The sequence below is a fragment of the Opisthocomus hoazin genome, chromosome 7, assembly GCF_030867145.1.
Source record: "Opisthocomus hoazin isolate bOpiHoa1 chromosome 7, bOpiHoa1.hap1, whole genome shotgun sequence".
NCBI classification, from domain to species: domain Eukaryota; kingdom Metazoa; phylum Chordata; class Aves; order Opisthocomiformes; family Opisthocomidae; genus Opisthocomus; species Opisthocomus hoazin.
Genome location: NC_134420.1, coordinates 44,954,076 through 44,979,741, shown reverse-complemented (window position 1 = coordinate 44,979,741; position 25,666 = coordinate 44,954,076). Strand labels below are relative to the sequence as shown.

At 37.2% G+C, this 25,666-nt stretch overlaps 1 protein-coding gene across 7 annotated transcripts in view; it reads right to left on the bottom strand.

Moving 5' to 3' along the window:
- The window catches only part of NPAS3 (neuronal PAS domain protein 3), a 636,093-nt gene that overhangs the window by 52,922 nt on the left and 557,505 nt on the right, over positions 1-25,666 (bottom strand). For all 7 annotated transcript variants that reach the window (XM_075425465.1, XM_075425467.1, XM_075425466.1 and 4 more), the window contains one exon: positions 8,135-8,253. In XM_075425465.1, coding sequence (XP_075281580.1) covers positions 8,135-8,253 — 119 coding nt within the window. The remainder of the gene's footprint in view (positions 1-8,134; positions 8,254-25,666) is intronic.

The window sequence follows — 25,666 nt, the reverse complement described above, 5'->3', positions numbered from 1 at the left end:
TGAAATGCAAACCGAAGAACCTTCCATTCAGTTTCATCTTAGTTCTGAATTTCATAGACTGTTTCACACTCAATAAAGTTTTACCAGTGGAAAAATTATACTGCTTCTGCAAGTATCTGCTGAATGGCAGGAAGATATATTAATCTACATTAGCTTAGTATTAGTTATATTTTTTCAGTGTATGAGCTTATTGTTTTTTCTAAGAATACTTTGGACAAAAACTTTGAAGTGTTGGAAGTGGTAGGGATAATTAAAAAAGCTATTAGTGTCTGCATTTGCACATCTAATACGATGTTTACATTGCAAAAAGGAGGTGGGCCAAAATACCCACTGGCAGCACTTACAAAACAGCCAAGTGAAGCAGAGATGTTGGCAGCAGCATCTGTCTGTCCTAGAGTAAATTCTGGCTGGTGATTCTTCATGGAGCATTGTGTGGTTGTCTTTGCTCCTCCTTAAGGCATATTCCCAATCATTAACAATAAGCAGTGGCAGACAACATTGGTGGATAACTTAAAATTAGCTCTGTGGACTGAAGACCTCTGTCTTTCAGTAGGCATTCCCACCTGGGAGCACGACACCTGTCTCTCAGTGTGTAGCAGGAGGCGTTTCCTGGTTCCCGCTCTGGTGAGCTCTCATTGTTCTCATCCCACTCACTGACCTCTGTGTATTAACACTGCAACGGGTCTCACACTGCACTGTTGGTTCACACATCTAGATAGTCAGTGCTGCTTGTGAAAGTGCAACAAGCATTTTGTGTGTTTATGACTCAATAAAACTTGGTTCTTGAAAGAATACCGGATTTGGCTTGGAGCTGACCTCTGTCCAATTTGAATATTTTATTACATATCAGAGTAAATCTTGATCTCATAGTTTTCTTTCACTGTTATATCCACTGACTTTTAAGCAAGGTAACTGCAGAATTACACTGCCTAAAGATCAGAATCAAAGGCAATTGATGCTAATTTGGTGATAATATTTTCTTTTTATATCACTTATTCTTTGATAACAGAATTTACAAAAATAGATCATCTCCCAGAAAGTAATCTGTGTTTTCTGAATTTTATGTTTTCTTCCCTTTCAGAATTTAATTTGTGATTTCCTGTTTACACAGTTTGGAACACACTGCAACAAGATCACAACTCTGAAGCCATATGAACAATTATGGCAATGCTTCAGGAGAAACACAGCCTGATACAGGTGTCAGGAATACTACAGCTGCAGTCATCATGAGGAATGATCAAATCTTGAATCTTTCTTTTAGAGAAGAATGCTATTAAAGAGGCCTTTTGTATAATACTAACTGGTTAGTTTCATTAGTGTTACTGCAATAACAAATGCCTAACATGTATTCATGTCTCCAGATGGTAGAACAGTGCTATTAAACCTGTTTAAAAGATGCTCAGCCCTGAAAATGTTTTTTGAGAAGGTGGAGTTAGTAGCTGCTGAAAACTTTTAAAAAATTGGTTAATGTATTTAGATGCTGAGTGTGAACCAAGCTTTTGTAGACAGCTGCCCTAATAGAATCTCACAGCTCTATAGCAAGGCATAAAATGAACTCCAGTCTTCTCAATCCTGTTGCAGACCTTCTTTTCTTTAACTGTATCTTTATATCTACAAGTAGATACTTCATAAGACCCAGATTGGCCCATTAGTATTTCGTTCTTTTATAAGTAATGCTGCATCTTTACTAGCTAAGAGACTTCCTTTTGACTAAAAGGTCATCGATTTACATGGGTGAATTCTCGATCAGTTCTTTCCCTCTGACAAATTACCTTTAAGTCTTCCCAGTGCTGAAAAGTCTGGGGAATGCATGTGCTGACATTTAGAAAACTCTTCACATAATGCTTCCTGATGTTGGTTTCTTATTCCTTCTTCACTCAGTTAAGGAGGTGTGGCAGTAGCCATGTGATGAAATACCAAATTTTGCAGTTTTCTTTCTTCCTACAGAGAAAGGTCAGGATACCTTTCTGGGACAGAGTAAAATGCTTGACAGAAAAGCTTTCAAAGGCGGAAAATACTAGAAGAGGAGAAAAGAATTTAGGCCAAGCTAGAAAGTGGGATATGTGAATTCCCTCAGGCTGAGGAGGGAATTAAATCTAACACAGCCCATACCCGAGAAATGAACTAATAATTAGACTATTATGCAAAAAAACAGCTACCTTCTCTTTCTTCCTTCTTCCTATTCCCCTGAAACGGAAGAAGGTCTTCTGCTGTGTTCTTTACAAGCCCATGATATATTGGGTCCTTAAAGTGATTTTGGAATAGGGAACAGCTTGTTTCTGAATTCCAGGTGAATCTTTCACTTAGATGGGAAACAGTCATTTCAATTTTGTACTGAATCAAGAGAACGGTATCACAAGGCAAGTGCAATGGCATAATTCTGTCTCTCAAACAGAGTTTTTGTCTATTGTACCCTCTTGGATTAATGAATCTAAATTCTGCCAAAAACTGCACTTACTTTGAGTGCACAATTGAGATTTATAAATCTTGCCCAACTCTTCAATTTCTTCAAGCAAAGAAATAATAATAATAAAATATTAATTTTAAATTGTGAATAAAGGCAGGCATAGTGTGAAAAAAGCTGATAATAGAACTGATGGACATAAAATTTCAACAAGCAACTTAGATTTCCATTTTCAAAATTGTCATTCAAAGAATTCTAACTTCATGATTTTAAATGCAAAAAACTGAAAGCACAGTTTCAGAAAATGTTTAATTCTAAACAAATTGGTAGAAAGATAGCATTGCACAAACAAAGAGATGAATTCATGTAGACTACAAAGTCTAATTTGTGAAAACACCTTTATGGAGTTTTAAATATGATTTAAAATATTTTGATATACAGCAACTGATGTGTGAGGCATAGCCAATCAAATTTGAATCCTTGTTTTGGTTTCGGCTGCTGCCGGCAACAAAAAGTGCCACGCAGCCGCCCCTCCCCCCGCCGGCATGCGGAGGAGAATGGAAAGAAACAGGCAGAAACTGGTGGGTCAGGATAAGGGCCGTTTAACAGAACAGCAAACAAAGGGAACAGGAACAACAACGATACAGATCAGGAGAAAACACGACACGAACCGCACAAGCCACAGACCCGCTCTCCCGGACAGCGCTCCCGAGCCGTGCTCCCCCGCGCTCCCCCGCGCTCCCGAGCCGCGAGTGATTCCCCGCCGCGCCGCGCCCCACCCCCCCGGAACCCAGCGTGACGTCACATGGTATGGAATACCCTGCTCTGTTTGGCCAGGTGGGGTCAGGCCGCCCGGCTGTGCCCCTTCCTGGAGTCCGGTGAAAATTAACCCTGTCCTGGTCGAACCCAGGACAATCCTCCATTACTGAGATGCAGACATTAGATGTGCAACAAAACATCAAAATTTCTTAACTAAACTTGCTAAACCAGATTTTTTTATTATAGCAATTTACTTATTTTTATGCAGTATGTCCACTTGTGCTTCAGATTATACTGTTAGGTTTAACAGTCCTCTGTGACTTAATAAATAATGATGATAACTTTGCTCCCTTCTTTGCACTTTGGTCAGTTTGTTTAAACTTGCTTACTTTCCACAATTCTCTTGCACATGAAGAACACCAAAGAGAAAAACAGGTGCAAATACCTGCTCTTGGCATTGATAAGAGTTGTGATTCTGTAAAGCAGCAATGCAGGGCTTACACTTCTATCCAGTGCTAACACTTCTGTGCCATATTAAAGGACTCCAGAACTCCTGAAAGTCATATACAAATAGCTGAAACAAAGTCCATTTCATTCATCCCTGAAGACTATGCATGTGCTTTTCTGTAACCCCAAGGCAATTTTCAATGACACCAAGGCCTCCCTTCAAGGCATGTTCATCTGAGTAACCTACCAAGTATTTCTTTTTTCAATAATACAGGCTCAGAAGTCTAAGGTTGTAAGAAAGATTTTGCTCAGTGCATGATAGCTGCTATATTTACTTCCAGTCACTGAAGAGTCTGCAGTAGACTCATTGCCTTGTGATCTCAATGACTTTGATGTTTTAATGACAGGGAGACTGTTGCTTGTTGACATCAAATGAGCCAAAGCAGGCATCTAGGTAGCTTATCCACCTCTGTATTAGCTTATCATGGGAAGGCTACTCCATAAAACAGTAGAGGAATATGTATGGTTATATACTAACACATTTGATGAGCTGGCTCTGATGATGTTCAATGCTTTAACTACTTCTTTATCCCATTAATTATGACTCATTCAAGAGACCAGTATTAGGCCCTAAAGGTTTGAACAACGAAAATCCTAGCACACTCTGACATGAAATTAAATGTGATAAAACAATAATAGGATACTACAGGGTAGAAGGAAATGTATCCCTGGACTTGAACAAGTAGTTTTCAATTACAATTAGCTTTGACATGTGTGAGAAGGCAGGACAATAGAAACATTAAAGATGGGCTAACTGTTAAGTGGAGAGAAATGTGACCCTGAAATGGAGGAAAACAAGTGGAAAAGGAGATAAAATGGAGACAAAAAATCCAAACAAAATACAAAACTATCTTTTATTGATGAAAAAAAATGAAAAAAGGAAGATGTGATACATTTTAACACAGAAAAACAGTCTCTGCATCATGTGTCTTAGACAACAGCTGTAATAGTAATGCATTCCAAGTTTTGCAGTGAATAGAATTATAATTTTTTCTTTTTATTTGTTTTCAGTGTTTTTTATCAGCTGACTACACTTTATTTGAGTTTTTTTTTAAGACTGTAGATTTACTTACTGAAAACTCAATAGCTCCCTAGCACTGTACGTAAACTCTTCTTCTACAAGCTCTGAGCCCAAGACTTTTATGAATAGGGAAAATCAAATCCAAGGAGAATGCTGGGGAACAATGAGAGAGGAGAGAGGTAGGATTAATTATGTAACCACCTTCCTATTGCAGACTTTCAAGGTAATATCATTCATGGAAAAAAGGCCACTACCTCCATCTTTAGGTATAATTCAAGACTAATTAAATCCATCCAGGAAGGGACTAAAACCATGGTTTATCTCATGTCAGAATGGTCTGGAACAAGGTCTCATACATGTAAGTCTATCAGTGTGGGTTTTGTTCCAAGATTTCTTTCGACAGAAAATTAGTCCTAACTAGATCAACCCAAATGATTAATCAATCTCATTCTCTGACTGTTTTCAATTTTATGTGATTTTCCTGAGGCAGAGATCACTCATTCTGAAAATTGGCTAAGCATCTTGTGGACCACCTCAGTCATTTGCTATCTAAAGAAAGCATTCATCTGCAGTCCGCAATGCAGGGAAAATACAGAGATGTGGTTCTGAGCTCAGTAAGAGTTTGGAACAACACACAACCACTTCACAAAGACGAAAAATTTTGTCTCTGCTGGAAGATTGAATCCGTGGGGAGCTGAGTGCCTTTGACAGAGCTAAAACCTGACTCACATAAGATATGGAGATCCCAGCACACTGCTCCTGATGGATGATTCTATGATGATTCAGGAGGGTTACTCACCCACAATGACACAAGAGCTCAAGGGAAGCTGTTAGCCATGAGCCCTTGCTTTTGGCAGAGGTAAAATTCAGTGCTATGTTGTATTCTGAAGGTGTAAGGCAGTAGGCCCTGAGTCAGCCTGCTCCACCAGGATTTCCTGCAGGAACTCCGCTGGACATGACCCCAGCTGGCATAGTGTTTCCTGAGTAAGTGCTGGAGGTCTTCCAGGGACCTCCAAGGTAGAATTTAGCCAGCTAGTCCTGTGAGCTTTGTCAATATTGTGTAACTATTTCTCCTTTTGATATTTTCTTATAGCTGTACATCCACAAGGCTCATGGATCTTTCTTAATTTAAATTCAATATATAACTAAGCAAATTTAAGAAGACTTAAGTTTGTTCTGGCACTAGACTTTTAGAAATCAGTGAATAAACTGGTTACATTCCTAAATGTCTGAATGACATTCACTGTAGCAGTTGAGTTTTATTATGCTTGTCAGATACACCGAGAATGACGTTTAAGTAAAACATTTCTTAACATTTGGTTAAAAAGACATTCACGTGATCCAACTCTTCTAAAATTAATATTCAGTTTTTCTGGGGCTCACTGGGACTGTGGATAATTATCCTTCTATAGAACATAGAGTGCCAATAACCATGCTTTTGAAAAACTGTCAAAGTACAATTCCTATGACTGGACACAGCTGAATTCAGCCAAACACTGTCAGTTACAAAATCCTTGAAAACATCAAAACGCAGAAGAACTATGCCTCTATATTTACACATGCCTAGAACTTGCACACTGTTTATGCAATTTTACTTATGCTGACTTGCTGATGCCTCATGGAAAAATTTGGAAAAAAAGAAATGTTTTATTTACAGACAGTTTTGTTGATTATCATACTTTTTCTTTTTAGCCATTCTTTGTGTCTAGGAAAAGCTGGCTAAAGAAGGATATCTGATCTTTCAAAATTCATTCTGCTCTACCGATGACATCTCATTTATGGTTTTCAGTGTTTCCATGAGGCATCAGCAGGTCTAAAAGAGAAATACAATTGTGTTTCTATTGTAGATATCACTGTGTCTTTCTTTTGAGAATTTTGTGAATTACAAAGAAATGTATTGTAATGAGTAAACCCCCCCTCCCCTTGTGAAGCCAGCCAATTCTAGATATGTCCTAGTCTGGTGCTGGACTAACATTAGATTTTCAGGACTCCAAGAAGAGAGAATGACAAAGTCACTCACGTCATCCTTTTGTTCTCATCTACACCTGGCAAAAAATGTCAGACTACAAAATCCACAGATGAATTATCTATTTTTCCCCATTACTATTGCAGCAAAAATACCCAGCAAAGGAAGTTTGCTGCCAATCTAACTTTGGTCGAGCCTGGATGGACCATACCTGATAATGAAAATCAGTATAACTTCAGTGACCTGCCCATTCATGCCCATTCACTCATTCATTCATTCTCCTTCCTCCTCCTGAGACTGCCAGCACACTGCCTGGTCTTGACATCTTCTGAGACTTGTAAACCAGTCATGAAAAAGTACTGAGTGCATTCTTTCAGGTGTTGACAATTAAGCAGTATACAGATCAAAACTTGTGGTGCCTTAAAGAAACACTGATTGGGACCTAAATTTCTATTAGCAAGTACTTTAATCATCTCGACCCAGAAATTGTCCAACAGAAGAACTCCCAGTCAATTGCTTGCAAAGAACACATTTCTACCAGATTTTTACTGCTCAGGTAGACTACCTCAGTGCCATATCCCCAGAGAATGTTTTGGGAAACGTGAGTTGGGGAATTTTACTTCAAAGCTTCTCTAAATCTTCCTCTAAAAGCTGAAGAAAATGCTTGTGAAAGTTTTTAAATGAACACCGACAAGCAAGTCCTTTAAATACACACACATTCTCAGACTTACTTTCTTGCACCACTCTTTTATCTTGTATAATACTTAATGGATGACATATTTCATTCTACAAGTTGACAATGTTAAAAATGTGCCATTCCTTCTAGTTTTAGTATACTGCAAAGCCACTGATAGCTACAGGCGCTATGGGCGATATATGACTGAAGAAAAATGAGATTACTGCTGATAAGGAACAAGAGACTTTGATATCTTAAAAGAGTCTGAAATCCAGCAAATACGATCCCCAGCAGCAGATGCCCCTCAGACAGACAATGAAAGAAAAATGGTGGAAAAGTACTCGTTGTGGCTTGTTGTTTCCTTCAGCCAGAACGGCAGCGAAATTAAATAGCTCTAGCATACTGTCTGCATGAAGAAATCCTACCTCTCTGGGGAAAACATGACCCAAAGATGACTAACAGTGTAACAAAATGAGCAGTAATTTTCCACTGTGGAAAAAGTGATGTTACTGTGACTCACCTGCTTTGGTAAGAGACACCTTTACTCTGGAAGTGTTGCTTTTTTCAATGCTATCAGGCTGTTATCATCAATGTTTATCATAATAATGACCAATTTAATGGAGTTGAGGTACCAAACCCAAACCTCAGGCTGGAAATATTGTATTAATGATTCTTTAACAAAAGGAATAAGACATATGCAAATGTGAAATAGCTCCTTTCTCTGTCTATTAATGTGTCCCTGGAACATGAATGAACATAATTTAAAGATGTCAATATTTCATGCTACAGTGCAAGCCTTACCTTGTATCCTGACGATTTGATGTGCACTCCTCGCTTGGTCAGTGTAGATTTCATTCGGATGAAAAAAGAGCGCTCTAGAGTGTTGTCAGTGGTTAGTAAACTGGGGCTTGTAGATTCCACTAGGGAATAGAAAAAATACATATACACATAATTTAGATTTTATACACCCCCTCTAAGCTATTTTTCAGGTGCAATCCTTGAACTCACTAAAAATAAATGACTGATAGATGCTAAGAGTGTTGTAATCAATTTACCTCGTTTAGAAAACGTTTACTTAGCAAAAAAAAATTGAAAAATATATGTATACTCAGTAAGTCTCATTTTCAAGTTATTTTTGCCATAGAATTTTTAACAGAGATTTGCTTCATTAACTCTTTCTTGCACAATTTTGTTATGACTGGAGTTGTTTTGTTAGGGTATGGCATTGGTTTAAAAACTGGGGAGTTCTTTAGTATTTTGTGAAAGGCAAAGTCTCACTGAGGTAGCAATTCTGCCCGAGGAAACAGGCTGCAAATTCTGCAGGCTTTTATTCCCTAGTCTCCACTCTCTGCTTGCAGTGATACCTAGGGTGAGTCACTGCTGGTTTTGAGTGCCTTGGTTTCCCCATTACTGAGGGTTTATTAGTAATAAAGCACCAAGCAGCCTGAAGGCAAAAATGCTCAAGTAAATGACACATATTATTATTATTGTCATCATCATTATCATCATTGTTAATTATTGGTGACTAATTAGTCACTAATGAAATGTCTTTGTAGTCCAATTGAAGATGCATTTCCTGCTTGAAACTATAGCTCTCACTTGTGCATCTCACCCTCTCAACTACAACCACTTAAAATAGCAAATAAATATAAATACTCTTAGCACAAACAGTGATAAAATAGTGGTTACAACCATAGTCAGCACTGAGATATTCTTTATACAATCTTGATTATCGCTATTTTTAGCCCTGATAACCAACCTCTCCTGAAAATATTGTTCATGGGAAAATTCTGGAGCAGCTTACAATAAGCAACCATTATTGTAGATTAACTAACTTTCAGTTGCAATGAGTAATTAACACTGAATAAAAAAGATATTTTGAATTATTCTGCTATTGTTTCGGAGAACCAACCAAACTAGCAGTAGAACGTATTCAAGTATTTAAAAAGCATTTGTTATGCAGTCAACAGAAACACACAAACTTGTTTGTGAGCTAACGATTATATCAAATTGTCCTTGATATAATGTGGTCACGTTGTCTCATGTTTGTGACATTTCAACTCTATTGTGGTGAAATAACTGACAACAGTGCCCCTTTCCTTAGTGTCTTTCTTAAGATATTTTTTGTTTTAGAGAGCATGAATTCGATGTCATTTTAAATGTACAGCTCTTTATCACTCGAGGGAAAAGCAGAGCCATGTTATATTTAGTACTTTCATTTCTTCTGATTAAATATGAATTACTATGAAATTTTTCTCATCATCTAACACGCCATAATACGCCAACAGCTTTTTAATACACTATATAAGCACAAACTTCTGCTCTAAGAGTTTAATTTGCCCCTCTAATCCAATCACATCAACCTTATTTCTCTTATCAGAGATTCCCATTTTGAATTAAATGAGCTCATTAGTTTTAATCAAAAGCAGAGAGATCAAAACTTAAACGTAAATGCTTTAGATCAGAACTGTCAGTCAGCCGTGCAGTTCTATTTTACTAAAACACAAGATCAGAGACCCTTAGAACCAATTTTTTCTCATAAGGGATGCCAAGAGCTTGAAGATGCTATATCTTTTTTTTTTTTTTCTCCCAAGGACAGATTATACATTTAAGGTTAGACTTAATTTAGAGTATTTTTTTTCATCCTGGTGGAAATAGGAAAGTATGCCGTTCTGCTGTTGTCTCTCTCACATTTATTGGTGCTGGTCCTTGGAGACCTGAACAAATGTGAAGCCATCACAATCCATGCAACAAACCTGTCCTCAAAAAATTCATCTCTGTTCAGCAATATCATCTAAGAAATAAAACTCTGAAATGAAAAAGATATGTGTTTCAGGGTACAGCATGGTGGAACCCTGAAGCAGCAACCAGGGTCACTGGGATAGCAGCAGTATTGGTAAGATGAAGATAATAATTAAATATTATTTTTATTGTACAGTACTCTACAGTGCAGTAGTTAAAGAGTACATTAAGAAACCACAGCATGGGTGCTTCCTGCTGTGTGAAGAAATGCTAAAATCAGCTAACAAGTGTAGTTGTTGTAGTCCAGCACATTATGCTCTAGCACAGGCAATATGTACCATATGTCCTCATGTGTTCTAATGGTAATTACCTAAACACACAGAAGTAATGTTAATTAAACACACATCACCTCATGCTCAACAAATGATCAGGCTGTAACACATATGTAGCATTCCCAAGCAACTGAAATTAAAATTTCTTTTTCATATACAGTTTTATGACAGAAAGGAAAACAATTGACACCTAGTACAGCGTACTTGGCATTGACATTTTCTGGGCTCATGTCACCTTATATCATAAACTTAACACTATTATGCTGTTACTATAATATGTACAAACCTATACATCTCTCTAAGTGAATGTTATAAAATACATATAATTTATCCAACAGACTGGAACAGCGTCTGTCCTATAATATGTATTCAGAAGCGTTTGATTTTCTTAAGCAAAAAGTACCTGAGAGCATATGTGTGAGATGGGATTAGTTATCTAAAAGTCCAGAACAGCTTATGAAGAGCTTTCTGAATTTCTCTCAGAAGAGAGCCATTAGGACTGATAGTACAAATCTGTATTCAGAGTTGCACCCACCCATGGCAGATACTGTAACAATGCTAATGGTGATTATGCATGCAGAATTTTAAAAATAGGGCCTGTACAGAATGCATCCTCCGATGTCAGTGAGATTTGCACTGGAATATGTGGAATATGGTCCATTATGAGTTCTCAGGAGCTGATTTTAAATGCCTATCATTCAGCATTTTCAATTTTTTTCTAATTATGTCAAAGGAAGCTAACAATCTGAGGAACATCGGAATGAAACTCTGTAGCAATTCGCTTTTTCAAGAATTGTTTTATAAATTTGTTATCTAAGACTTTTAAAAAGGCCTGAAATAAGCAAGGTCTGCTTTGCTTTATACTGCAGTAACTAAAGATGTCTTTTACACTGAAGAATAGTGCTCCTGGGCTGAATTTACTGAGTCTAAACCTACTGTTGAGTTATAAACCTCTGAAACAGCGAGTTTAGAATGCTAATAATATGATAAAAGTCAATGCTCACTGCGTGTGAATGAAAGCACTATACACTGTCAGGCTCAGAAGTATAAAAAGTAAGTCTGAATTGTCTTTGCAAAACAGATAACTGTGTACTCTGTTGGGAAAGCACTCGCCTTTGTGTGTCCTTAAATATCTTCAGCACATACTACCAATGGAATAAACCTCTTCTCTTTCCACTCCCAAAGCTGCTAGTGCAGTATGAGATTTCTGGACACAAGGAATGCATTGTCCATTTCAGAGGTCATGAAGCTGCAACCCGCTATACTCGTACAAAACCACCATAATGTTAATACATTAAGTAAGAGCCACAGAGCCAAGCGGGGAGATAGTATGAACCAGTAGCCAATTCACAGAATTATTTAGTTATCTATTCCTAAGAATTTCTTTGTGAGCAAGCCTTGTTGCTCTGATCCTTCAACGGCCTTTGTCTTGGGAATAATCTTGGGCCCAGACCCCACAAACCAGTCATGCGCTGTTTAACTCCACCTGCTGCAAGAGTTCTTCTGATGTTAGTGGAATGTATACTGATAAACATGCGTGTAACTGGAGGACTGAGGTCCATGGCTCTGATCCTGCAGTGATCTGCATCTGTGCGCAGCCTGACTACCTTAATGCTATAGAGCAAAACAATGTAAAACGATGTGTATAATTGCTATTTCACAGCAATAGCACAAGTACCATCCCTATGACTGATTCACAAGCACATTCAAATACATACCAAAAATTTGTCCCCCAGGAAAAAAGAAGTTCCAATTTTGACTGATGTCTTAAATATCAAAATGCTGCCAAAGCAGCCTGAGTAAATGTTCACCAACTTCCGGGGTTTTTCCCACACTTGCATTAAAAATAATTGAGAGGAGAAAAATGTATTTTCACATGCCAAACAGATAAAAGATAGGCTTCTCATTCTTAGGAGGAACAGAAGCTACAGAGGCAAAACCAAACACCAACAAGGAATTTGACAGGACTGGTGGGAAAAAAGCTTATGGTTTAACATACGGGAAATTCTGGATTTAGTAGTGTTTCGGGAAGTTTTCACCTGGCTTTCATTTCTCCTCCTTGAAAACAGATGTCTACAGAGCTTTTAAGAAACACTCTCAAACACCAACTGTACACCCCTTAAAAGAGAAATAAGAGAGCATACAAAATAGTAAGAAAAAGGGAGCACTCTTCTCGTGTTATCTTCTACACTTGCAAACCTCTTCCCACGTTTTCTTAAAGTCTTATAATCCTTTTCATAGGCAACTGAAAATCCTCATGTTCAGACGAATAATAAGGTACTATAAATCTATCCTTTTCAATTGGTCTAGATGCATCTTTGTAAATGTTTCTATTTCTCCTGTGCAGTTTATTGTCTGTAACCAGGCACTATAAGACTTTCTAGGAAAATTCAACCTTGAGTAGTTAACTGTCCTGTTTTTTTTCTCATATTATTGCCTCTTAAACTGTGTTTTTAGTCAGAAAAGTGACACTCAAAAGAGCACTGTTGCCAAGGTCATTCCCTCTCAGTAGCTTACAGATCAAATTTGATAATTTTATAAGCCAAAAGATAGATTTTTCTAACTGCTAGCCCAGCAAATGCAATTCAAAAGCTTCAAGTTAAGGCAATTTATTCCCAGTAAGTGCAAGTTACTATGAAATTACACTTAGCACTTGTGCAAATGCATGGTTTTAAGTGAAGTGGGTTCAGTCTGATTGGAGGCTGATCATGGGCAAGTACTGGAAACTAAAGCTTGGTCTAGGAAAGCGTTGAGATTCTTGGACTATTCTGATGAACCACTTATGCATATTTATGCACACAGTTCGCCTGCCTGGAGATCAACGGATGACCGTAGAGCTAGCGATTTCTATAGGTGGTCTCTTGGTCTTGCTGGTGTGCTCAGCATCTTGCAAAATCAAGGACTATCTGCACTGTTTGGTTAACATTGTGGGTGGCAAAGAAGATTCTTCCAAGGCAATACTACTTCTCAGAGGAGTTGTAGGAATAATATTTTTGCTGTAAACTGTCCCAGTTATGAACAGGAATTTGAATTCCTGAATAACCAGATTTGGGTCTGAAATTCATGATACTTGTATCTAATTTGGTAAGACTCTTAAATTCTGTTTTGTTATTTGCTGAAAAGCTGAAGAAGTTAAGAAATGGTCCCCAGGCTTTCGGTGACTTAATTCCCTTCTTTCCTTTACACAGGGGGAATAATTCTGGGTTCTAACCAAGGCCTCACTGAAAAGGGGAAGGCTCAGGGCAGCGCTTCCAAAAGAAATCGAAAGAAGGATGACTCCCTCTAAAGAATTTATTCCTAGGTAATGTTTTCAGACAAGATAATAAACTGTTCTTTCTTGTCGTTCTACCTCCAAGCTGAAGACAATTCACTTTTCACGACCTAGAAGCCTATTAGAAACTCAAAGGCATAAAAACTTCAAATCCTATCAGATTTCTGTTGAAAGCTAGTTCTTTTAATGATTTTTTGTTGTTTTTTTTTTGTTTGTTTGTTTTTCTGTCTTACCCCTCCAAATTTTCCAGATCCAACAACTGATGGGATGGGCCAGCATCTCACATTGTTTCAGTTAGGTTGTCATTACATAAGATCCTTAGTTTTTTACAACTAATTTGACATTGAAGCCTTACCATATATATTTATTTCATATTTTTTCACAATATTAAAAAATGATATACATATTTACATATAGAGATAAGATTATTTTTAGAATCAAAATCTTTAATTATTAGGCTATGGTCCACATGTGATGGTGCACACTGAAACTGGGAGAACAAGTGACTGACTCGGGTATATACAGCATGTCTTTTTAATGTGATAAAAATATGTGCATTCAGGCAAAAGTCAAGTCAGTGAAGTAGCAGTGAATTTAGATACAACAACTAGAATATTGGGAGAACATGTTTAATAACTGATCTGCCTTATACACTGTGGATTACAAGAACTTGGATATTACACAGGAATTTGTTGACTTTAACCGTTTGGCCACAGTACAGTGTAGTTAATATTTTTAATTTGCATACTTAATCCTGACTTTTAGATTTGTTGAACATTTCCTCCAAAGGAAGTAGTGAAAACCTGAATGCTTAATTATATAAAATTTAATGGGACAAACTATTAGAAATGCATTAAGAAGAACAGTTCTCTCATTTCAGGGCGAATTCTAAGTGACTGAAGGCTTAATTCAGTTGCCCACATATAGGTCTACAGTGTTCTGGTGAGCTGCCCCACAGTGTCTGAGATGTGTACAAGCAGGAATGGCAGTCTCACACAGGACCTCCAGCAGACCCAAGTCTTTCTGGAGTGGCTGATGGATACCAAGTGTGTCTCAAGTAGCACAAGCTCCCTATCTTTGGGAAACGTAAGCCACTAGAGCCTGGTCCCATTTAAGTAAGTAGGAATACTATGAAAATACTTGGACCAAGTTCCTGATTATTTTATAATTTCTAGCATCCTGTGTGGACTGTAGTTTAGGGTTTTGGTTGCACATGCCAACATTCAGTCTATTGTATGTGGTTACAAAAGCCTTTGAAATGCGCTTGTGTTATTCCTCAAAATACACCAGACTCAACATTAACCACAGAAGTAAGCCAGAATTCTGCAGGGGCAGTCGGGCTAGATGACCTCTAAAGGTCCCTTCCAACCCAAAGCATTCTATGATTCTGTGTTTGATTCTCTAAAGGAGAATAATGCTGTTTTACCAACGGATAAGCAAAACTGTGCATGCAATTACTGACAAACTACGTTACAGTTTCACTTAACTACCATACATATAGAAACCACACAACTTCAATGTGCAAACAATATTTGTGATTGTTAATGCTCAGTTTGCAGGTTGTATGAGTGCAAACACTACTACATGCATACTATATTTTGGGCACACAAAGGACTGCATTTGCGGAGAAATAAGCCATGTTTTGAAAAGTTATCCTGTAGTGTTACAAATAATGAGCTTACCCTGTTTGTTTTTTAACCCAGACTAGGCCCATGTACTGGCTGTAGTTACATAGGGCAAACTAAAGTACAAAACTCATTGATAGGCTTTCCCTATTATTATACAATTTTTTTTAATCTTTTATTATCCTCGCAGAACCAAAGTAATCTGAACTGCTCTTTATTGGACTCAGAAGTAATACTTTTTTTAATGCCTCTCAAAGCTTCCTTTCTTCTGCTTCTGCAGCTCCTTCTATTTCTTCTTCTTCTAGTTTAGAAATATGTCTTATCAGGCTATTACTTCCCATGTAAACTTTATCCCACAGAATTCTTTCTGTATCTGGCAAAATATAGAATGAGTTAGGTGCCAGGATAGAGCTATAGTTTACATAAGTGTTGCCAGGATGAAGCTATGAATAAGATTTTTGTCACTCCTATAACGTGGAAAGACAGATTTTACAACAAATTTTGGTAGGTCAGTGATCTATGAAATACATAGAGCTTTTTTGCCTGTTTGAAAACAACATAATAAAGATTTGCTATTACCAGAACTAATCATGGTAGGAAACTTTAACTCTGAAAAAGCCTTTGGAAATGTTACAGTCTACTGGGCTTCAATCCATTACCTAAACACTCACAAATGTATCCACATTCATCCAATAGACCGGAACAACTCTTGAAGAGCTGTTATGGTCTAGTGAGTGAGTGGTACATAAACCATACTGAGTATGAAGCTCAAACTTGCTCTACGTTTTTACATTTAAAGTTAATTTATTTTAAGCAATGGAATAAATAATCTGACCTGACCTGTTAGCTTGGTTTCATGTGAGGTCAGCAACACGGATAAATTTTCAAGGTTTGGTTACAGTCCCAAAGAAAATTAGCACAGTGGTATCGTTTTCTTCCTGTTTACTTGCGTTGCAGCAATTGTAATAAAGTTTGAAACAGAACACATCCAATGGCTAGGACAGGTCCTGATGTTAGGAGAGTACAGGATCATAAGTAATAGCACATCTATCCTCTGTTAGGGAGTAGGTACAGAGAAAAGAAAGTGGGAAACAAAGAAACAGTGAAGGAAAAAAGGACCCTGACTCGTTTTGAGGGTAAAAACTTCACTGAATTCTCCGAGAGCTTTATGAGCCTGTGAGGAATACAGGACTAGACGGTAAATCTCCTTTGAGATGTGGCTGGTTTCCACAACTTAAATGATCATTATCCTTACTGAGCAACTTCTTATGAACAATTTTGAGCATTTTGTTTCAACACAAAAGTGCCATTCAATGCTGGCTGTTCCCCCTCTTTCATGCCCTAGAAGGATCAGCTGAGGGCATTTTTTCTCTCTTACTAGTTTTCTGCTCTTGCCTAGTAACTTGTGAATCATTGACACTCCAGAGTATAGCTGTGAAAATAACTGTGGTTCAGAGCTGCCAATAATGGCCCACTAAAGTTCCTTCCCAGCACATGGCATAAAAAAACCCCCAACAAACATTAAAAAGTCCCTTCTGATATTGCCTAACATTGCCAGCCTGCTTGGGCTTAAAAAAGCACAATAAAGAGGTTGCTTTCCAGATTTTCATATGCCAAATGGGAGGTGCTTTTTGGTGAAGCTTTCCCCTGAGGGAAAGAATAGCAGCCGAGTTACCTCATGCTGCTCAGTCGATGTTTGGATGATCCCACTCCGGGGAAACATACACAAGTGTCAAAGTCAAGCTGCTGCTAGTGGATGTTTCTGTACTCAGCAGCTAAGCAGCAGGAAAGTTCAAGAGAAAAAACGGAGTATCATAAAGATAGTCTTTGAGAGCACATGACATCCAGTAAAAGCTATTATGCAGCAGCCTGCGTATGCCAAGGAACAAACAGTATGAATGCAAAAAGTGAGTGTTTTAAATCTTAGTGGAATACCCCCGTAAATATAGCCACTTGAGGAATCTACTTCTTCAGAAAATACCTTTTGTGCTGCTGGGATTTTTTGGGGATTCTATTTTCAATACCTGTGTTCTGGATCTAGTGGCGCAATGCTTTTATCACGACTATGAAATGGTTACGAGCCAATTCCTCATATAAAACAGTCAGTAACAGTGGGGCTTTTTTATGACAAACATGATGTCAGACAAAGGGCATCAGGACTTAGTCTTTGTACTACAATACAAAATAACAATACATAAACACCTTTGTGAAAGCAGCTTGAAACCCCATGTTTTCTATTAAAAAGTCATGTTCAATCTTCACTGTTGATAGAACAGAATAGCTAACACAGAGAACATTGTATATCAGAAAGGTCAATAGTTATTATGAGCTACAAATATATTTTTTTCCATCCTTCAGGCTGTTTAGCGCATATCACAGCATGAGCAGCTGTCTTCTTTAATGCTTTTAAAATTAAAATCCCAAAGAGGAAGAAAAAATTACATTTGCAATGATTGCTCTTTGCTTTTGTAAGTTTACTTTAATACACTATTTTATATACATGAGTCTTCCATGCAGCCTAACCAAGGGGCAGTAACTGGTTGCTAGTATCTACTGGATTGCCATATCAATGTGTATAGAATCCTGCCAAAAAGTCACTTTGCACAAATTTTGTAACCTTGCTGAATAACCTTTCTAGAAAAGTACATATCTACTGGACGTATGTTTAAACCAAGCAAGCATACATGTGCAAACACAGACTGATCATTATTAATGGTGAAAACGCTTACTGCTTTAGCAGCAATAAACAAAGAGGACCATCTGACCTACCACTTTCTGTTCACATGCTGAAAATGGCAAAAAAGGGTGGTAAGATTGTGGCATCATTTGACCTCTTCTTTTTTTGAAACACAGCAAGTGTCTGGGTTCATCTTTGCTAACAGTGAAAAACTACTCAAAATTGCAAACAGGTTTCTACTCTGTTCTTCAGATTTCAGTCATATGGGCTCTACCAAACTGTTTCCTTTTCCAAGTTTGAAGCTTATCTGTGTACTGGTGGGTCAAGTGCAAACTGGTAGTTTATAAATATTTCAAAGTACGTAGAGCAAGTAATCATTTTCTTCATAAAATAACTTTTTAGCTAATTTAGAATGGTTTAATAATAAAAAAAACAAGTCAGAGCCATGCATTGTTAAAGGAAAATGAATATAATTGGCGAGAAGAACATTTTTCCCCATAGGGTTTAATGTTCGGCTTACAGATAACTTTGTTACTGGACAGTGGCAATAGGTATGGTGTTAACTTCTTGGCACTGTGAAAAGTGCCATGGCAACATGCAGATTCTTGTGGGATCAAGGGAGATGCTGCAGATTTGCAGGATGTGTAGAAAGTCTTGGTCTGATGTACCTTGGGAACTACCTTCTCCAGCTTCATGGCTTCATAGTTAAGAAGACAGTCAAGCAACAGTTTTAAAATGTGAGAAAACATGGAATTTCATATGCTCAGACAGAATGTACTTATCCATGTCAAAAACCAGTGTGACTAACACTGTTATTTTTGAAGAAAAGGAATAATGGGGAAAATTTAGCAATACAGGCTTTCCCATTGCTTGTCCCAAACAATTAACACTTAAAAATATCCTGTGAAGAGAACTATTACTTAAACATGAAAATGCTTATATCCTCAGCACTGTGCGTCCAAATTTATTTCAGAATGCTATTAACATTTCCATCATTGCAAGATTCCCTGTGTAACTATTCCCTCTCTTCTGCCATGCAGAAACTCCACGACCCGGTCCAGGTTAGGCAGAACCAGGCAGGCTGCTAAACCTGCCACTCAGCAACTTGCCAGTGCAGCTGCCATGGCAGGTAGCTGATGCTGTCGGGGTGTACCACTCAGCTGGTAAGAAGTCCAGCTACCCAGGTTTCTCTATAGCTTTGTCCCTTATTAGTGCCCTTTCCCTGTTCCAGTTACAGTATTTTCTCCACGGGGTAGCATATTAAATTAAAATAGGGCAACAACATTCCCAAGATACACTGAGAGGGTTCTTATGCAGATAAGTTAGCATTTATAAATTTCTTTTTTTTATGCAGAATTCACAAAAAAGCCTAAAATAGTGACAAGCACTATGCGATTGAAATCCAAAGAGAGTTGAAAATAGGTATCTCCAAAAATGATAGACTTGAGGCTGTTGAAAACAAATACCCAACAGTAGTTCCAGTGGACTGCAGCCATGCATTATTCTTAGGAAATAACTCACTCAAATTATTTGGTGAAAACAAATGTCAAATGAACTGGACATCTTGCTTTTATTATAATTTTCCCATTTATTTATTTATTTTGCACTACAGAGTTGAGAAGGTTTTGACAGACACAATCAGAATCTGTCATATTACACAGGAAACAGAATTTTAAATATCAGCCCACAGTGCAGGTATTTTGGCAGATTTATCACAAGGCTTGAATAGTAAACATTTAATAGAAGGAATTCTGTTTATTTCCTTAATTTTAACAATGGGAACAATGACTTCTTTTTCCCAGAATGCCCCTTCAATTCAAGCTTTAAGCAAAATAAAACCCAAACCACATTAATAGGAAGAAGATGATCAATAACAGATGCTTTTCCATTTCATTGTTAGGCTATTTTCCTATCTCCAGCATTTGCAAACTAAGTAACTTGGAGAAAGACCATTAGACACAGGCAGAACACGGTATGATTCGTGAAATTTCCATGGCACGGTATTTCCTGAGTTTTTCTGAGTTAAAATTTTCCTACATTGTATGTTCACAACCCTGGAGCTTGCACTGTTTCTTTTTCCTCCAAGTCTGAAGATCACCCCATGGATTAACAAATGATTGAGGATTCTCTCTTAAAAGACTCTTTAAAAAACTGTCAGAATCAGCCTGAGACAAAGATTTATTATGAACTATTTAAAGGGCTTAATATATGTATCCCCAAAGAGCCCTTGGAGCAAACTAAAAAGGAAGAATGGAATTCTCAAAGAATGGGAAAAATCTCCAATGCCCCACTTTCTTCACACCATGATTACTGTTTACTCAAAGGATAAAATGCCTAACCTGTCACATGAAGTCTTCAGAAGCCACAGTACTGCTGATGTACAGTAAAAAACCCAAAACAATCAGCCTCGACAGTAATATGCCTAAGAAAGGCAGCTGTAATTTGCTTTCTAACCTGTTCACTAACACACTAATGTGGATACATCTTGTAGAAAGAGCTAATCTCCTGACCCAGACAGCAATCAAACAACTGCCAGAGTGTTTGCTGTCACACAAGCTGTGACCATTACCTTAATTATACCTTACCATATAACAAACCTTCCCTAATGAGCAACTCTTCTCCCACCTGTGTGCCAGCTAACCCTTCCGTCCTTGAAGACTAGCATTGCAGATTATATCAATGTGAAAAGCATATTCATGTGCATTCCCTCCAATAGATAGAAATATTACATATTTTAACAAGGTTAGTTGCTTTACTAGAGTGCCAAGACAACAAAAAAATACAGGCTTATACTAAAGAAAGGGAATTAGAAAGAAACATACCATACTACTGGTAAATTGTAAGCAAAGCTGGATCTGATCTTTGACTTTATGTTCACATATAAATATATCCATCTTTACATATTCTTTTGTGTTCACAGAAGTATATAAAATACTTTTGCATCAACATTTTTCACTTTGTGCCTAAAACCAGGAATTGTACCTGGGTTCTTGGTTTACACAAATGCCTGTTTTCCCTCTCTGATACCAACTTCCAGCAGGCTACATTTTTTCTTCTCTTCTAGTTTTTATCTCTTTTTACAGCACTTCATTTTCTGCTGTTGTCTGATATTGAAGACATTTCCGTTCACATTATAATTTACAGGACACCATGTCCTTATGAACAAATAAAATACAACTTCCCTCTCCATAGAAGTTATATGTGATCTACCTCAGATGCAGTACTGGGAAAAAGAGGGAAAGAGTGGGGCATAGGAATCTGGTTTGGGGTTTGGCCTGTCTGGGTTATTAGCCTCTCTTCTTATGGGACAGTTTCAACATTTTATCTGTTCATGCTAAATGCATACCTAAACGAAGCAATTCAGCAGACTTCACATCTGCTACATGTTTTACTTGAATAGTGAGTGTCTGTGTAGAATGACCTAAAAATGCAGCTATTTACATCAAAAGAACATCAAGCGGAAAATGTGAGGGACCTAAATAGGAATCAGAGCAGACAACAGAGCAACAGATGACATTTCATGCTAACAAGTGCAAGATGTAGCACACTTTGGAAGAAGCCACTCCTGTATATTGAGGAGTTTTAAATAACTATAACTAGGCAGTAAAAGGGAATGGAAATATCTCGGTGAAAACATCTGCTCCGTATGGAGACCGTTATGACTAAAAAGTTAAATGAGATGTTAGAACACAATAAAAATGAATCTAAAATTAATAAGAAAATATTACAATGGCATTATGTAAATTTATATTCTAAGCTTTACGCTGAGTATTGTTTTCAGTTCTGGTCATTCGCTATTAAAAAGAAAAATAATGGAAACAGGAAAACTCTAGTAGAAGGACATCTGCAGACAGATTAATGAGATTACAAATATTTAGCTTTGAGAGAAAATAAATAAGAAGTGATGTGACAAAAGGTACACAAAATAATGAATGATACATAGAAGATAATATAAGAACAAGATTTCCAATAAATTGAAGAGAAAACACATTTTGAGCTGATAAAGGCAAAATGATAAAAAGAAATATTTTACCCCACAACATGCAATCTATGCAATTCACAGTCAATACGTATACAAAAGCACTTCAAAAGAAGGACTAAATATCTATGAGGCTAACACAAATAACCATGCTACACTATGTATAATAAAGTTTACACAAGATGTCAAGTGTCATGCTTCAACTTATAAGGTACAGATACCACTCTGTAGATTTCATATGTGGTTTGAAAATATTTGGTACCAGCTACTCTAAAAGACAAGTTAGCAGGCTAGATAGACAATGTTCACTCATATATTCTATGAATTTCTGTGTTCCTAGGAAATTCCTCTTCCATATGAAGATCTGTGGCAGGAGATGCTTCTCTTCTTTACACATCCACCACCATGTTTAAAATTCTCCAGTGGTTTCTAAGTAACCAGTAGCACAGAAAAAAAATCGAGTCTCTCCAGAAGGGATACACAACTCCTTGACCTTCTGTTTTCTTCATTTGCTGGCTTTGAATTGGGACATTCTGATGTACTTTCTCTAGAAGTCAAAAGCAGCAACATAAAGCTGAGTTATATTAAGGTAGGAGTAAATTCTGAAGCCAAGGAGATCCATGGTGAACTTCTTGCCTGTGGTTCTCTTCTTTGAGTATTGAAAAATTCAAATACTCTCAGCTGAAGTCATTACAGATCCTTGAACGGACTTAACACACGAAGTGCAACATCTTTTCATAACTGAGAAGCTCCATCTTCCAGCTGGCCTAAGATGTCTGCCTTTTCTGTGTACACATTATGTATTCAAATGGCTACCTATGTTTTCCCCACTCTACTACTTACATGGCAGAAAGCAGCTTGCAAAGCTTGCACATTACCTTTATGGGATTGTTCATGCAGACTCTATGCTGAAGTCCATTTCCCCAATCTTTACAGTTAATCTTTAAAGTTAAAAGATTGTTATTACATAGCTTGTATAAGAATGAAGGTTTTATAGAGAATAATAATAATCTGACTGTTTTACAAGAAATTATAAATGTAGCACTTTATATACTGCAATTAAAAAGTTTTACTGTCAGATTATATTCTGTGTATTAAAAATATTATCATAATTTTAATTTAATCCTGGTCCATTTTTAATGGACCGTTATAAGGTAATCAGGGAAGGCTATAAATCTTACATGCAAATATATTCTACAATACATGCACGCCTTGCTACAAAAAATACATATCCTAAAGGTGAAATGAACATGTTTTAATGAAATATTGCATAAGTAAGTTCTCATATACTGCAAAAAGTGACTTGTAATATGACATTACTTTTCAAAGCCAAAAGGTTGTACAAGACCAACAGTGATCCACATTCTCTTTACACTTTCTTACTGGCTTAGTCATGACATAGCTCATTATGTGATTCACTGCTCTATAGAAAAAGTTTCCTATGTTCAGAAATTTAATTTGAGAATGACTTTGATTAAGTGATATTTATATCACAATGCAAAAGAAAATCCATATCTTTAAAAAGCTTTTGTTAAAAAGTATTTGTATTTTCCTATATAGGAACCCCAAATTCTCCTAGAAAATTCCCGTAGAGTGCAAATAGTGATTTCATATATAAAATTTTAGTAGCTGCGTAATATAATCAGATGTTAGGATAACGATAATGATTGAATCATCATTTTGGTAATTTTTGCATTCTGTTAGCAAATTTTGCTTTTGCGAACATGATGCAAAAGTTGTTAATATAATGAGTCTCATTGTATTAGCAACTTTCTATCACATTAACAAAGATTAAATTTGCTAATGTAATATGACAGACACTAACATAAGATTAGTGCAAACAGAAACCAAAATCTCTGTAGACCTCCTAAAGGTAAAGCTGAACATGTAAGAAGTGCTCATTTCTTTTTCCTTTGTTAAGTGTATTTTGAGTGCCTGAAGTGTCACATCCATCTACAAGAACTGAATGTTCTCCAGGAAGGTCCATTTTGTCAAACACTAACGGAGCCATGAGACAATGATTAGCTTTTGATGCAAAATCGTGAACCATAAAGTTTTGTTGTTAGAAGATAAGTGACTCATGAAAATGGATCAGCTGATATTTATACAACATAGAGATGTGTGTTCATAAAAACTGATGAGTAATATTGATGATTAATTTGTATAGGACCTTCCATGACGACCATGCTGTTGTTTACATAAATGTTAAACAGATCCAGCAAACACCCTTGGACTACATTTCTCATGGGGGTCTCCCAAAAGAGATTTCAGAAGTTAGAAAGAGTTTACGGCATAAATGCCACAACATTAATAAATGACAAACAGCAGAACTCAGCCTGAATATAATGATCATCTTTGTCTGTTCTTCTGTACTGCAATGTCAAAATGGCTACACAGCTCAATCCGCACCTGCACAAGTGACTTGGGAATTAAGATATGCTTAGACATGCATATATCAAGGAAGATTAAGAGGCTTTAGCCATGTTGAAGCTCCCTGGCTCCTGCTGCACCACTGGCACCGTTCATATTCCTGGGGTAATACTTCTACTCGCTTTCAGCTCCCTGTCCCACACTTCAAATGTGAGAAGCCAAAGAGAAGCTGCATCACTATGTAAGCATGCAAGTATAGGTCCCTCTTCTCAGATGAAGCCTAACCTTGGCAAAAAGGTCTGACCTGAATGAGCAGCTGAGTCACATGCTAAGTTAAAGAAGAGTTGTGATAGACTGTTAGTACAGGAGAGCTTTAGAAGTGGAGCTTGCTCTCACCTTCCATTTTGAGTCTTTTAGGTCAAGTCACATACCAAATCCTACAGTCTGGGAGGTATTACCCTGCTTATGTCCTGTCTCAGAACAACCTACAGTACAAAAGTACTCCTTCATGAAGCGTGCATGCACCCAGTCTTGGGATTTAACATACTACAACATGCAGGTATCTGAATGCAATTCCAGTTTGACAAAAGTGAAAGTGAAATGCAGCAGTTAGTCAACACAACCACTATTTACAGTAGCAAGTAATTAAAAACCACTAAAATATTCTGAGGAGAAAGAACAGCTGCTTGTCTACAGTCTGGGGTGGAAAACCATGGTATTAGTAAGACAGTAGAGAGGCTTTTGATGAATAACCTCAGCACAGGTAAAAGCAAGCAGAATTCCTGTGGAACAAAGCTGCTGAGTAAACTGGCAATCCAGCAAGTAAACTTGAGCGCTGTGCCCATAAATAAGATATGTTCCAAGTTTTGATTTGCTTTGTGCTTGATTTACTTTTATGGCCAGTGAATCAGTTTTGTGGTCAACAGAGTTCAAAATTAGAATTAGCACAGAAGAATCGTCTGATCTGGAAGTCCTAGATACAGTGGCACAACTGCAGGTACCATCATCAGGTCTGTAAGTAAAGGATGGGGCTGAAGAGGGAGCTAGGTATTTAACAAGGTTCATCTGAAAAGTATGAAGGGCCTTTTGACATCAGAAGAATTTAAAACTGGATTCATAGCTTTATGTTAATATGTAATTTTCTTTTAATATAAACAGCAGGCTGAACTGAAAAAACTTCTAGTTTTGTGATAAACTGTAGTTCAGTTCATAGCACTGTAATATAAAAAGGAACAATCATGAGTTTTCCATTTCTTTTCCTTCTGTTCTTTGGATGTGATTTCTGTCAACCATTGTTTAATTAGAAGACCACTTCTTTCAGGGGAAGTGTATGAGTG